The following is a 16,041-nucleotide window of genomic DNA, read 5'->3' as shown; positions in this document are numbered from 1 at the left end:
TCATACCAACATGACAGGCAGAAACAATCACTTGAACTGTGGTATGAAGTCTGCTTGAGTTTACTCCTTCATTTAAATTTATGATTTATTTTGCATATTTTCTGTTGTCAGCTGTGTGCTTTGAAGAAGTTACGCAGTCACTTAGGAGAAAATTACGCCCTCCCCAATGGCAGATTAAACTTTTATGGTGGAATACACATGCTTTTCAGAGCAGGATAAATGTAATCCTGCTTATTTGCACAAACAGATTTCCATTATGTTACAGACGTTATAAAGGAATGATTATGGGAGGAGGCTTGAATTCCTTTTTTTTTTTTTTTCCATCATGCTGGAACACTGTATTCCATTGCAGTGGGGGCTGCATCCCAAAACAAATGCTTTCTATGATTGTTTGCCTATTCTATCATAAATGCAGGGCTCTTTCTGCGAGGACAGCATTTTGATGACAAGTGCAACAAAGGTGTAAAGTAAATAAGTCATCGTAGAAATTGTAATAATATTTTTCTTGGAGACTGTTGATGCATGGGCAGCTCAGTGGCACTGAGAAAGCAAATTATATACCAGTGATTGCCTGTTTAATCTGGGCACTTTCCATAGCAACTCTCATGATTTTGTTATGATTTTCTTAGTGGAGTTGTCCATTTCACTGAGACGTTGTAGCAAAAAGGTGCATCTGGGCCTTTGTGCAACAGTTGGGCAATGCTTCAGCCAGGGGTCCTTGATTTTTAGAATGGGGGGAAAGGTCCCAAAGAGTACAGAACTTACCTTTCTGTTTGATCAAGCTGATCCACACAGAGTGCTGACGTTACTGTCTAGCAGGAAGGTAAATGTGGAGATCAGAAGCATATCATAAACGTAAGTATCAGAATTCATTTCACTTTAAGTTTGTATTGATAGGCATTGTAATCAGGAGACAATTTATGAAAGCATTTAGTATCTTTAATTTTAAAAGAAGTGTGAGTTAGCAAACAAGTGAAGAACTGATGACGCATTGCAAATGTGAAATAGAGAATTCCTCATTCTGATCTTCTGGTTTTGTTTTGTTGGTGTTTTGTGAAATATGCATGAATGGTAATAAAAGTTCTCCTAAGAAAATACTGAGATGTCCTAGAACATTTGCGTATCCCAGTTATTTCATGAGATTTAGATATCAGTGCTACATTTTTCTTGTATAAGATTTTGTACCTTCATCTTTCTGATGTTTTCCATCTTCTGTAAATGTAAATCCATCTTCTGTACATGTATGAACTGTTTCAACAGGTTTATAATACCAGAAATTGTGGGAGGCTTCTTGAAAAACTTCTGTCAGAGGAATGGCTTCATCTGCTCTACAAATATTATCACTGCTGCTGGCTTTAGCTGGATTCACCGTTTTACTTCTCACTACCATGTCCAACAGATGGAAAATTTCTGGCAGCACAGCAGTGCTGGTTCCTTCAGATTGGATTTCCGAAGGCCTCTGGATGGACTGTGGAATCACTGATTTTGGAGCAATACAGTGCAGGAAGTTTCTTTACATGTTGAATTCAGAGAGTAAGTGTGTCTGTGTATATAAAATCCAGAGATGCATTTTTGTTCTTTCCTTTTGTGCAGCAAATTGGTGCAGTTGGACAGCATATAGTTGAGGTTGGCACGGAGGTTCTAGTATGGAGAGGATTTGTCCTTCAGTACTTTCGGACAGGCTAAAGGACCCTTGAGAGATCTGTGTGCTTTGCCCCCCATTCAGCCCAGTAACTGCTGTGCCTTTGTTACCATGTCTGTTTTGGTTTTACTTGTTTCACTTGGTCTCATTCTTAACAACAAGCAGGCAATATGTCAGTAAGTGCTTTAGTGTGAGACAGGTCTTGGATATTACACAACTAATTTGACTTTGTGCTAAATCTGTGTGTTTGCTCTAGAAACTTTCAGAGGCAGCGAGCTTCAATAAAACACGTCTGCATGTGTTTTGTGTTTTCTGAGCCAGAATGTTCTGCTGCAGTTGGACTGCAAACAGAATTCTTTTCCTAGGAACTGAAAGTGGTTTGTTTGGATTATTCTGGATTTGTAAAATATTTTTCTATAAACACCCTTTTTATGGTAGGAAGGATTGACAGTCTTCCCCAGAAAATGGAGGTTGGGAATAGTTATGGTATAACTTTGGACAACAGGTGTCTTGGTAAGATTTGAGCTGAACTTTCCATTTATTTGTTTTCAGCTTTCAGTATTGTGCAGTCACTTTGTCAGTTATATTACTGAATCATTTCTTAATTATTCCTAATGAATAATTTCTTAATGGGGAGCGTTCCCCATTTTATGGATCTCTAATTATTGCCACTGCTGTTTTTCTGTAGTCTTTCCCGCTCATCTGTTCTCAATGCACAATGCTCAAACTGGAAGCATGTCTTACAGATAGCGCAGGCTATGAAAACTTGCCTTTCCTAACACAGACATGGACTCCACAGCAGTCAGAACTGCCTACCAGTGTAAGGCAGACCTCAAAAATGTGGAAACTGTCAAGATTCAGGATTTTTGTGATTCTTCCTCAGGCCCCTGAGGACAGTGACCCCATTTGCATTCTTAGTAATAGTTCCAGTCTAAGTATTTAGTGTGTTGTACTGAGGCTGGAATTTGTAGCCTCAGAAGAAAGGAAATCATATCCTGAGGATTTAAAAAACTCTGCTCCTTGTGTCAGAGACAATGTCAGTTTTTCCTGCCTTTCTGCTATCCAGAGGCAGAGTATTCCTCTCCAAGACTTCTGCTGAGTAGATATCAGTTTGCCCAAAATTCATCTGGAAACTGAGGCGTGTTTTCTGGAAAGCAGAATGATGGGATGGGAGCAATGGTTCTTCTGTCCCTGTGTGGGGTAGCAGGCTGTAACAGATGGTTACGACGACATCACAGCTTTGCCTCACCTAACAAGCAGGAACAGATGTCTCAGCCCTGTTAGAGAGGCAAGCAGAATCTATATCAGACAGTCTCTTTGTTTTTATTTTAATGCAGTTTAATTATACTCAAGATGGAAAGAAAATATTCACTAGGAACAGACGACTTCCAGGTGGATGAAGCAGCCACCTGCTCTGGGGCATGTCTTCCTTCCTCCCTCCCTGTAGAACTGTAGGAGAGGAGTCCTGGCTGGCAGGGTTCAGGGATCACCTTCAGCTGTCACCTAAAACAGCTCAGGGTTCCTCGTGCCAGCTGACAGATGTGTTGTGTGGCTGTCTGGAAGAGTTACTGCTCTCTGTCACAAGTTTCTCTTCTTACAGTCAGTGGGTAAGTCAGCGTCCCTAGCTCTTGAAACAAATACACAGAAGTGATCAAAAAGGTACAAGCTATTGCTGTTCAAACATTTAAGGTGTTAATATTTTCAGGGTTTTTTTTTGTTTGTTTGTTTCTTTGTTTTTCTTTTTGGCTGCTATTAAAAAAAAAAAAGACAAAATTTCCACCTGTAGATGCTGTCTCAATCATACTGCATGCTAATATGCGCTGTTATAAGAACACTGTATACTACCTAGATCTTGGTAGGACTGTTAGCATTTTACTTGCAACAAGTATATACTACTGTAACGAACTTTCCAGTTATTTCCATTTGCTGCACTTGGTTTTCACTGTAGAATGGTTCTGGAGAGAACAAAAACAATATAGCAACCCTGATGCCTACCCAAAAACACAGCTGTTCAAGTCTCCAGCTGCAGAAAATGCCTGAGTGTGTTGTTGTAATGGGACAGTGGCAGATATTACTGCATGAGGGGTGAGCAGGTGGATGATCTGCTCAGCCTGATGGCGTAGCTCAAGGAGAAGGTGGAGAGATTACGGAGCATCAAGGAGTAGTGAGCAGGAGGCAGACTGGTGGGGCAATTCCCTGCCTTACCTACAAGAAAGGCACTGGGGTGATACACCCCAAGTAGTGGTGGACCTCCCTCCTTATCACCATCAGGGAAAGGAAGGGGCCTAAGAGATGGGGAGGAATGGAAGCGGGTCTCAGCCTGGCATCGCAGGCAAACTCCCTCCCTACCTATCCTGCCTTTCCAGGTGCCCCTACGTAATAGGTTTGAGGCTCTGGAACTCGAGGGACGGGTAAATGAGAAAGCAGTGGAAGGTTGACCCCAGACGTTGTGTAGGAAAAGGCAATCCACTCCATGCCTCAAGACTGAGGCACCGAGAAGGAAAGAATGGTAACTGCTGTAGGTGACACCTTTCTGAGGGGAACAGAGGGCCCCATGTGTAGGTCAGACCCTACCTGTAGGGGAGTGTGCTGCTTCCCTGGGGCCTGGGTCAGAGTCCTTACCAGAAAGCTTCCTGGTCTGGTTTGCCCCTCTAGTTATTACCCTTTACTGATAGTTGGCAGCAATGAAATCACTGAGAGAAGCCTGGGGGATGTCAAAAGGGGCTTCAGGGAATTAGGGAGGTTAGAGGGTGGTGTTCTCCTCTATCCTGTCATGAGGCAGGCTAACTACGACTCAGCTGCCTTTACTGAGGTATGGTGGGATCATTGCCACAACTGGAGTGCTGCAGGGAACGGCTGTAAGCTCTTCAGAAGGGATAGGCGAGCAACAAGGGTTGCTGTCTTTGTTGGAGAATGTCTCAGTGGTGTTGAGCTTGCGGCTGGCAATGATAAGGTTGAGTCCCTATGGGCAGGGATCGAGGAGAAGGGAAATAGGAATGGCATCCTGGTGGGGATCTGTTACAGGCAACCTAACCAGGATGAAGAGACAGACGAGGTGTTCTCTGAGCAGCTGGCAGAAGTTGTGCAATCATCAGCCCTTGTTCTCATGGGGGACTTCAACTTCCCTGACAGATGCTGGAAATATAATAGAGCCCAGAGGAAGCAGGCTAGAAAGTTTGTGGAGTCTGTGGAAGATACAGTTTCCTGATGAGCAGGTTCATGAGCTGCTGGTCATGAACAGAGAAGGACTGATGGGAGACGTGGAGGTCAGGAACTGTCTTAGGCAGAGCCACCATTAAATGGCAGAGTTCTCCATTCTTGGTGAAGTCGGGGGGGGGGGGGGGGAGGGGAGGCGACAAAACTGCTACCCTGGACTTCTGGAGGGTGGACTTTGAACTATTCAGGACACTGGTAGGGAAAACCCCTTGGAAGTCCATCCTGAAGGATAAATGAATCCAGGAAGGCTGTATGCTCCTCAGGAAGTGGAACAGGTGCAGGAGCAGGCTGCCCCCTGTGCTGTAAGGTGACCCGGAGGGGAAGAAGGCTGGCATGGATGAAGGGGGAGCTTTTGGTGAGACTCTGGAAAATAAGAGTTTACCTCCTGTGGCAACTCAGGGAGAGGACATGGAAGTTGCTAGCATATGCAGGGGACTGAGAGAGCTGATGGAGCTGATTGTCAAGCCTCTTTCCACAATCTGTCAGTGCTCAACCAGAGAAGTCTCAGTAACTGAAGACTTGCTAACGTGATGTGCATCTGTAAGTAGGATCATAAGGAGGATCTGGGGAATGACAGACCTGTCAGGTCGACCTCAGTGCCAGGGAAGGTTATGGAACAGATCATCTCGAGGGCAATCGTATGGCATGTGTAGGATGACCAGGGGATTAGGCCAGCCAGCATGGGCTCATGAAAGGTGAAGAGGAGACTCAGGGGAGACTTTATAGCTCTCTACAACTCCCTGAAAGGAGATTGTGGTGAGGTAGGGGTCGACCTCTTCTCCCAGGTAACAGCAATAATTCAAGAAGGAATGGCCTCAGGTTGCACCAGGGGAGGTTCAGATTGGATAATAGGAAGAATTTTTTCTTTCTATTATAATTGAAAGAATGTTAAGCATTGGAACAGGCTGCCCAGAGAAGTGATGGAGTCAGCACCCATGGAGGTGTCTGTGGAAAGGGTAGTGTAGTACTTAGGGACACAGTTTAGTGGGCAACACTGCTGGTAGGTGGATGGTTGGACTAGATGATCTTGGAGGTCTTTTCCAATCTTAATGATTCTATGATTCTGTGATTCCTCATGGATGAAACTGAGCAGGGAAATGTGCCCTAGGAATGCACCTTATGACTTCAAGCCACTGGGGGCGTTCAGTTCATCCAACCAGCTGAACCTAGTCTGGGCTAAAACTCCTGTCCTGCATAGTGTCGATGTGAAGCTATCCATGCCAGTTCTGCTCTGCTGATGCACGTTCTACAGCACTTGTGCCATTGGTAAGCTCACTGCTAACCACTGGAACTTAATGAACAACAATCCTGTATTCTACAGCACTTCTCTTTTCTTTAGAGGAGAGTGGCTTCCTTAAGGGAATGATTAAAATGCCTGGTGCCATGTATGAAAAACTTGTGCATTCTAAATCTACACTTTAATCTGTTCCTCTTACATGCGTGCTTTACAAGTGCGTGTCAAAGTCGCCTTTTTAGTAGCCACTAGGAAGGGATAACTTCTTTAATGACTTTTTTAATTATTATTTTTTAATTCTTGACAACAGTATGAAGGAGGGATACTTGATTCTAATTCCTAACTAAATTCAACTTTGGAAGCCATATGAGTAGAAGTGATTGCTGAGGTCACCAGAGTAACTTCTGTTTGTGAATAAATTAATCTGAAACTCTTTGAAGGGCATTTAACAGGATGCAGATATTCCAATACACTGGCACAATACATTCATTTTAATGTGCTATCATTTTCAAATCGCAATGATTTAACAGAAAGAGGGGATTTTGGAAAAACCTCCTGAAAAGATCAATTCTCAACACATCGCCATCTGCTTTCTTTGAAAGATTGCAAGCTGCTCAGGGTCATTCTGGCTGTGCTGCCAAATCTGTTTTTGTTTAAAATAATGGCAGAGATGTTTTTGGCTGCCGAGGAAGGAAAAATAGCACAGTGGCATGGTAGTATCCTTTTGCAGCCAAACCTGCTGACCTACAGCATCAGCTCGAAGTGACCACTGAATTTTGGAAAAACAGGTATATTTGCTTTAGGCAGGTTGTGGCTCTCTCAACAGCAAATCCTTTTGGGAGTCTTTGTGGAATACTGTGACTCTGTTACCACGCTGTGTCGTAGCAAAGTGGTTTTATGAATAAACTGTGACTTCGTTGCCTGGAGATAAGAGCAGGTTATCATTGCAAGAAATGGCTACCCCTACTTGGATACACAAACAATTTAAGTTATAAACATTAGTGGGTGATGTGGATTGAGTCTAGAAGTTTGTTTGATCAAGAGCAGAAGCAACTAAACCAAGTTTAACATACTTTCCTTTGTCTAGAATAGATTTTTAATACTTTAATGTTCTGACAGCTGCAATTAACTGGTATGTATTATTCTCATGTAGCTATTTTCCGTCATCATTTTACTCCCTTTGAAATAGGTCTGTCACAGTGGTACATCCTTATATTTCATTTCCATGGACTGTACATTATCACTGTTTTATTCCAGTGTAAGTGGGTCTATTTAAACTGTATAGTTTAACTACAGGTCGATAAATTGTGAAATATTAATGAAAATCAATCAACCACAGTCTTAACATTCCTGAAAGAAGCTGGCAGTATAGTTGCTGTTGCTCACTGATGACCACAATTCCAAAAATATGCTAAATTCTCTAGCATCAGAAGTATGTTCGTGTTCTCAAGCTCTCTGTCATAAAGAAAATAACACAAGAAAGCTTTTTGTAAAATCTGAGGTCATTAAGCAGATTAAATTACAATCAATTTTAGTCATATGTACACCGTAGTTTATGGCAGAGAAGGAGAGACTTTCTTAAAGTACTCTCTAGAAATAATGGCTAGAATTTCTAGGCTGAGACTAAGACTAGACTTTATCACTTCCTATGAGAAAATTAATATTTTTAGTAGTTTTTTAATGTTAATATCTCTATTGTGAACAACTCCCAGTTACTGTCATAGACTGTAAGCCTTATCTCTGGGGTTGAGCAAAGGGCAAAGGTAGTCTCATTTTGGAATGAAACCCAGAGATGAAGCAGCAAGGACGCTTCTGAAATGCTTCACTTGATGCTGATCTGATTATAAGGATATTCAGCTGCTACTACTCACAAGCATGTCTGCGGCGCTGCAAATTGTTGGTTTCCTTTCGTGTTTGGTTGGATGGGCCTTTATTGGAGGTACCTTGCCACACAGTTACTGGAGAGTCTCCAGCTCCCATGGCAGTGTGATCATAGTATCTATGTTGTATGAAAACCTGTGGAAGAGCTGTGCAGACGACAGCACTGGAGTATCCAACTGCAAGCAGTTTGACTCTGTTTGCTCTGCCTGCTATGGGACTTGGCATGGTCTTGTTAGCTGCTTACAAATTGCTGGGAAAAAAGTAGCAAGATTTTTGTTGTGGCAATCTGGTTGTAATGGAAAATAACAGTGACTTCTGAACAGAAGAGATTTTGCGGGTTAAAGCAGCACAGAGCTTTGAGAGGCACTACATGTGAAACGCATAAGGAAAGGCTGCAAAAAACAGGACAAGACACATCTGACAGCTCCATATCTATATGGAATTACTGCATGGGCGTTCTTTTGCAATAGTTGATAGCCAATGTTATCTGGAGGTTGTTTTCATAAAGGAGCTGTTAATACTATTTTTTTTTTTAATCCAAAAAGTGGGTAGTGGGTTTTCCCTGCTGAGATTGAAAACTGTGTACAGTGAAACAAGTACTGCAGGTATTTGGTTTAAAGTAACTTACATGTTAGAAATCAGTAACTACTTGCTGGATGTGGTTCTGAATATCAGGAAATTCAGGTCTGCTGTCTCCTGTACTGCCTATCAGCCTGCAGCAGAATTGTAGCATGACCTCAGGTGTTGAATTAAGGCACTATCTGCAGATAGTGAGCATGCTTATAGACAGTGAAGTTAGTTGTTATCCATCTTGAATACTTCAGATTTATCCCAGATAAAAATGTCTTCCTAACTAGTTGAATCTACACTGAGAGGAGGGTAAACTAAACAGAAAGGCAGATACTCCTGATCTGGCAGATGTGGAACATGGGATCAGTGGGAATAAGGCACTGAACTTTTTCCTCAGTGTGAAATTATTGACCAACTCTGAAACAAGCACAGCAGTCCTGTGAAGCTGTCTGTGCCCATTTTTAGGGAATCTTCTGTTCTTCTAATAATCCTAATAGTTGCCTAACAATCCTTCTAACAAATTGTGATCTGAGAATTGGCTTTAAAATACATGTGTGTATTAAGAGGAATGTAGCATCCTACATAATTCATTAGAATCACCAGTAGCAGAATAATGGCTTTCCTCAGCAGAATGCTTATGTGAGTTATGTGCTTGATTCATTTATAACCCTTTTAAAGGGCTGGTTCTTAATTTACTGTCCCTGAGTCTGTACAGCATCTCATCATGGATGTCTTTACACGGGTTGTTGTCTCTCTATAGAGCTCCCTTGTGTGGATGCAGGCAGCAGGGCCACATCAGGTCAGGATCTCGGAGCTACTGATGACAAAGTAGGTTTTAAAGCCATCTGAGAGAAGCAGAAAAGAGCATTGCGAGTGCTAAAGCCAAAGAGAAAGAAAGGAAGAAAGCTCTTGGAGAGTTACCAACAACAACAACATGGTGTCAGCAAGAGGGAATGGTGTCAGGGTGAGGTGGAAAGTAAATCAATAGGGCAGGCTCTGAAAATGAGGTTGTGAAGATCAGATTTGATCCACTGAAGAGATCAGTTACTCTGTTGAGGAGGTGACAATATACTTGAGGAGTAAGTATGGGAAGAAGGAAAAGACAAAGCAGCTTGCAGAACTGAGATAAACTGAGAAGAAAAGGTTTAAGGGGAGGACAACTGAAAAAGAAGCAAGTTAGAAGACACAGAATGGGACAGAAAGATGAGAGGACAGTTGGGCAAAGAAGGTGGGATTGGTGTCAGTGAGGGCAAACAGTGGGACCTTCAAGAAAAGCTTGTAGCTCTCATGGGTATGAGCCAGGGCATGGTTAGTTTAGGTGTGTAAGAGAAACTAATCCAGTTCAGACCCTAATTATGCACTGTTGGAGCCAAGACCCATCAGACTTGTGACACTCAGCACGTTTATCTCATTAAAAAGGTGCTAAGTGTTATTTGAACCAGAACCTACTAAATTCAGGCTGCCGTTCCAAAGAGCCTGAAGTCCCTGTCTGACCTTCCTTGTTAGGCTGGTTAATAACTGGTCCCAGTTATTGAGTGATTGATACCTACATGCAAAAAGTGGGAGCTTAAATGATGCAGAATTGTCAGCAGAAACAGAAAGAAAGCTTTGAATATGTTTCAGTAGCTGGTCACGGGCTCTGTAACAAACTCTCACCAGCTGAACACGCTCTGCAAAAAAATATCTTCAGCAGGAGAGGCGAGCTGCAGATCTTGGACCAGTTCATCCCCTGCTCATTACCCATTCAATTTAAAGTATCAGAAAGTACACTGCTAACCCCAGCACCTGCTTTTTCCATCTCTTACTGGAAGTAGCAAAGCAGACTCCGTCCAGGATATTTTCCCAGTGTTCCATAGTGTTGCCTTGGTTGGGATCTGGAATTCAGAGGTGTCCTGTGCACTCGGGTCTGTAGGTAAAAGGAAATCACCAGAACCAACAGGCTGGAGATGTGCACCTGCACCTGCAAGTGACCTTGTCTACTGCAACGTGTTCTCACAGGACTGAAGGATGTGAGCTGTGAAGTGTTTGCTATGCTTTTGGGGGTTTCCTCAAGCTCCTAAGAGGATTTACTGAGCCTTACAGTGTAAGTGTAGTTCAGCTCTGAATTCTGATTGACTGCATACAGCCCTCTACGTTTTGATATTCCTTAGAGCTGAATGACAAGGTTGGACAAGATTCATTCATTACTACTATTAATTTTGTCACTGTCTCTGACATTTTGCCAGAATAGGGTTAGTTTAATTTCTGTATGGTTCCTTATTTGTTCTCTCTTTATCTGTCTCGCTCAGTCCACGTTCAGGCATGCCGTGCCTTGATGATCATTTCCATCCTTCTGGGATTCATAGCTGCCGTGGTCTCACTGCTTGGTTTAAAGTGCACAAACGTTGGGCTGAGTGATGAGGATGAAAAAATGAAGGTTGCTGTCACCGGAGGATTTCTTTTTATTTTAGGAGGTAATGCTGAGGCTGAAATAGAAATGCTGTCAGTACTTTGTATTGCTGTCAAATGAGACTAAATGAATTGAACACTACTGTTGGGTTAAAGACACTGAAGGACTCACTCAGCTGTGTGCTTTTTGATATTTTTTTCTGGCAGGTCTCTGTTCGATGGTGGCTGTTTCTTGGTATGCTGCAATGATTACTGCTCAGTTCTTTAACCCAATATACGCTGGAACCAAGTAAGTTAATAGATACCAGACACCAGACTCCAGTATGTGTTAGATGGCAGGATTAGCCTCAGCTGCTCCAGGGTTTCAAAACCTGGATGGATCCCAGCGCGCAGCCCTAAAGAAGGAAAAATTGTCTTCAGGGGAATTTTTCACCTCAGAGATGTTTGCTGTTGGTGGGAAGGGTGGAGAGGTCTCCATTGGAAGGTTTAGTGAGTGTGTGGGGTCTGTCAACCCCAAATTTCCTTGGATTATTGGCACAGAGTACTCTCTCATGCTGGCAACTCGTGACACTCAGTTTGCAAAATACAGAACTGCAGTTAATAACTCTGAAGTTCCTATCAAGTGTCTTTTATCTACTTGAGCCAAAATGATTCCTTTCTTCTTGTATCTTTGTCTGCACCCCTGTCTGTCCCCATGATGATCTGTTTCCTCTGCACAAGTACTCTGATATTACAAAGAAATTCAAACTCAGATTTAGTGAACAACAGTAGATTTGCTATCATTTTCAAAGGCCTTCTTACAGCTGTGTGAAATCTCTTTCTCTTGGCTTTTTTTTTTTTTGTTTTTTTTTCACAGTCCCACCTGTTGAAAAAAACCAAATGTATTCTTAATCCCCAGGTTTTGCATTTAGTCCACAATGCAAAACATAAATCTCTTTTGTCATCAATGCATGCAGCATCACAGTTCTGTCATATTGGCCCATGATCTTGGACCTCATCAGTGTTTGGGGCACTGCCATCCTAGGTTGCACACAAACAGCTTTTGAGGTAAAAAAGCCCTCACTGTAGCAGACTTTTTCCTTATATCTAACCTAAATCTCCCCTCTCAGAGCTTGAAGGGGGAAATTTATTATTTACCAACACCCCTACAAAGTGTGTCATGTTTAGATCAGTAAACTATAAGCCATCCATTCCTGGGATAATATTTGAAGTGCTTCAAAGCTTTTCCTCTTGAGGATCAGTTCAGGGATGGTAGGATGCAAAGTGCTTCCTAGTGAGTCATAGTACTTGAAGCAATTGCTCTCCTTTTGTTTCCAAACAAGCACTTCCAAAGAAATCGCCCTTGAGAGCATTATCTGAAAAGTAATAAATATGTGAGAGGACAAAAAAAAAAAAAAAAAAAAAAAAAAAAAATGGTTAGGAATTGCAGAACAATTTGTAGAACAAGTTGTAGAACAGCCATGGAGTTTTGTAGTTACGTTACAGTTGCTGGGCTTCAACATCAGTTTGTGTTAATCAGTTACTAGATTGTTTGCATTTGGTAGCTGAAGAATTTTTTTTGTATCTACACTTCCTATTTAAGACAATCAGTTTACTGAAGAGTTCTTAGGGAATTAACTTTGATTGTTGGTAAAGCTCTGTTTACCCACACTGTTCTCTTCAGGAAGCTCATCCTCCTTGGGCAGTGTGAAAGGGGTTTAATTTCAATTACAGGGCAGTATTAATCTTCAGTCTTAAGAAGGTGGAAAATCTGCTTTTTGGGTTGCATTTTTTGGTCTGAATTCAGACCTCTGTTGATTCTTAGAGGAATTTCTCATATAACTGTGAAAAGAAACCTGAGTCATCCCCTGGATACACCCTGTATATGCCTTCCATTGTACAATGTGTGCAACATTCCTGACGTCAGACAGCTAGTGATCAGAGACCATTGCTTGCACAAGTCAGCACTCTCCTATTCTTCCTTAGTATTCCAGCTTCCCCCCCCCAGCCTTTTGTTTCTTTTTTTGTTTGTTTGGAGATGATGATCATCTCTTTCTCCTGTTGCATGGTCTCTGAATCACTGGGGACCAGAGCTCAGCTTGGGGTTCCAGTGTGCAATGGGAAACCCCAGAACTTCCTGGTTCTGGAGTCAGAAACAAACACTTTTAAGTAATGATTTGATATTTACAAACAGAAAGGATATCCACACACCTGGTCTCAGTATACCTTTTGTGTGGTCCATGACAGTGATCTTGCCCTTATACTGGCCATGCCACTGACATTACTTTGCCACTGCTGTCTGTCATAAGCAGCTAACCAGAGAAATCAGTTTTCTATGGCCACAACACTGGACCACTTGTAAGCAGCTGTTTGTATAGAATTCGTTCTTCTTTTTTAGTGGGACAGCTGGGAAAAGGCTGCTGTTTATTAGGCAGTCTTGTAACAAGCTTACATGTCCTAAAGAATATTCAGCACCCTGCAGTTCTGTGTGTCTGAACTGCATTTAGGAGCAGTCCCAGAATGAAAAAGGATAGCTCTCCATTTTAGTGTACAGAAAGAGACTCTCCAGAAAATCCCTCCATCCAGCCCTGGAAATTCATGGATAAAGAGTTTGACTCAAAGACTAGACGTGTCTGAGCCTGGGAAAGGCAGTCAGGAGTTCCCCTAAGAAGGAAGTTTTTATAACACAATGCACACATTGGTACCTCTGTCATCTGAGATCACAGAATGATAGAATGGTTTGGGTTTGAAGGGACCTTTAAGATCACCTGCTTCCAATCCCCTGCTACAGGCAGGGACACCTCCCTCTAGGTGCCTCATATACGACAGAATTCCTTGCTTGGCTACTTCTGTCACATCTGTGCACTCCACCCAAATTCCAGGTAGGGGTAATTCTTAGTGTTCTTCAGTATTTGGGCACCCTCACCCAGGTGGAGACTGAAGAGGAAGGTCTGATGGAGAAAGCTGATGAGTCACACGAATGACCAGACCACCGATATGGAATTCAGCATGTAAAGGAGCATGCATGTAACTTTCCTTTTTCCCTTTCTGTCTCAAATTATTCATACCCACTGCTCTATTGGATTGTGTTAAGATTCAGCATCTCTCGTTATTATCAGCAACTTATTAAATGTTTGCAACTATTTATTGCTACTTATTATATTGCTTAGCACTTTTTGTTGTGCACTGATTTGGCAGAGCACTGGAATATGCTCGTAAGAGTTCTACTGAACAGACACAAAAATAGACCTGTTCTCCTCTGTAATCTACTGAGGTATCTTTCAGCTAGCTGACATCTATCCAGAATGGAATTTGTTTGGATGATTTGTGTGCTTTCTGTCTCGTTCTAAATTAAGGGCTTGGTGATCTTGTTATATGCGTAAAATCTTTTGTGTTTCAGGTATGAACTGGGGGAGGCTCTGTACTTAGGCTGGGCTGGATCTGTTCTTTGTATGCTTGGTGGGATCTTCCTAACCTGTTCGTGCAAAAGGAAGGCAAAACAGAAGTACAGGTAATCTTGAACTTGGCAGTTCAAATAGTAACTGTCTGTTATACATCATTTTCTATTCTCTCTTTCGCCTTGGTTTGAATCTGCAGCAAAATAAACAGGAAACTCTACCTATTGAATCAGTGCTCTGGAATGTCCCAGACTTGTGGGGGGTGGTGATGCCATGCCAGGCACTGATGTCTCCCAAATACTGAATTTGTTGGTAATTGGCTGCAGTCAGCAGTCACCTATAACTAGGCTTCGGTAATTGTGATGGCGCTTCTGAGATCTGTGTGATGACAGCGTGCAGTGAAAGAGCCAAAAGAAAAGTGTGTCAAAGAATACAGTGTACTGTAATTAAGGTCTCCTGTAATACCACTATTAAAATGCCCAAACCTCTTTATTATGAAGAAAATGTAGTGGCATTTTCTTCCCCAAGTTGACTGCTAGAAGCACGTGATGTTTCCTTGTTTCTTGTGGAACATTTTGCATCCAATATGTTGAGTGTGCATCAAAGCAGAAAAATCAAAGTTCCTGGCCTCTGTATTTAACCTTGCCTGCATTTTCCTCCAATCCTTAATTTTTTACACATACTGAAGGTCCCCTTCTCAAGGAGAGGGATTGCACTGCCAGAAATAGCAGAGGTCCTTGTCTACATAGAAGATCCCAAACAGCTTGAAGGAAAGCTACTGTCAGGCTTGAGAGGATAGTAAGACAGAAGAGAGAAGCATGCTGAATTCACTCTTATGCAACACTTAGTAATTGAGAGATCCTCTGATATTTCCTTGCTTAATCTGAAGCCACTGAACTTTTATGGCAATATTTATCAGCCAAGTTGGACTTTAGATTTGACTTTGCATCTTACTGATACAATGTAACACATATCCTGAAATATCCTGAGAAATCAGACAGAACTGATGGAGGCAAGAGAAGTTCAACATGATGGACGACAGCTGAAGATGGTTCTGTTTTCTCATAATTCTGATTCCTGTATTAAAAACTGCAACTTGCACGAAGGCATTAAAATCTATATTCTATTGTGCTTTAGATGCTTGACCTAAGTGCCTCTGAGAGAGGCACAGGTGAGTAAGGAACCCAGAAATGGTTCCTGGCTAAGAGAGAGGTGGTTGTGCCACCTGGTGAGAACAGCAGGCCTTCAACAGCTGCACCCTTGGGAAGCACATGCTATCAGTGCGTTGGATACAGACCTAAATGAGTAACATCCTGAGTGCCCAAAGCTATGGCTGTGTGTGTAATTCCCATTTTTAAGTCTTTTTTTCTTAATTTACAGTGTCCACAAATACAGATACGCAGCAGGCCAGGCAGCCGGGCAGCAGCAAATTTACACTGCAAACGCTGAGACGGTCACAGGTTCCAAGGAGTGTGTCTAAACCTACATTTTTACATCACATGTAATGTTATGAGGTTTTGAGCTTACATTAAAAAAAAAAAAAAAAAAAGGTCTCCTTCCAGGGATTCATTCTATGTCACAATCTTTCATCTTAATTTGGAGATGGTCTACATCTGAACGCCTCCTTCTGGAAATGGCTTTGAAGTAGAAATAGGTTTCTGTAGATGGGATGTGAAATCCTGCAGCATGGAGGCTGTCTGCGTGCTGAGAAGTCTGGCAATATTTAAGCACGG

The 16,041-nt window shown here is 42.2% G+C and overlaps 1 protein-coding gene across 1 annotated transcript; it reads left to right on the top strand.

The window, feature by feature from the left end:
- Window positions 1-1,313: 1,313 nt before the first annotated feature.
- Window positions 1,314-15,788, top strand: LOC306949857 (claudin-19-like; the record flags this gene model as incomplete). Its single annotated transcript, XM_079539906.1, has 5 exons — window positions 1,314-1,533; window positions 10,832-10,996; window positions 11,139-11,220; window positions 14,311-14,421; window positions 15,689-15,788. The coding sequence occupies 5 exons, from the start codon at window positions 1,314-1,316 to the stop codon at window positions 15,786-15,788; spliced, it is 678 nt and encodes a 225-aa protein (XP_079396032.1).
- Window positions 15,789-16,041: the final 253 nt, after the last annotated feature.

Source organism: Tetrao urogallus, assembly GCF_951394365.1.
Source record: "Tetrao urogallus genome assembly, chromosome: 9".
Taxonomy (NCBI): domain Eukaryota; kingdom Metazoa; phylum Chordata; class Aves; order Galliformes; family Phasianidae; genus Tetrao; species Tetrao urogallus.
Note: the sequence above shows the minus strand (reverse complement) of the source record. Positions and strands in the feature narration are given on the sequence as shown.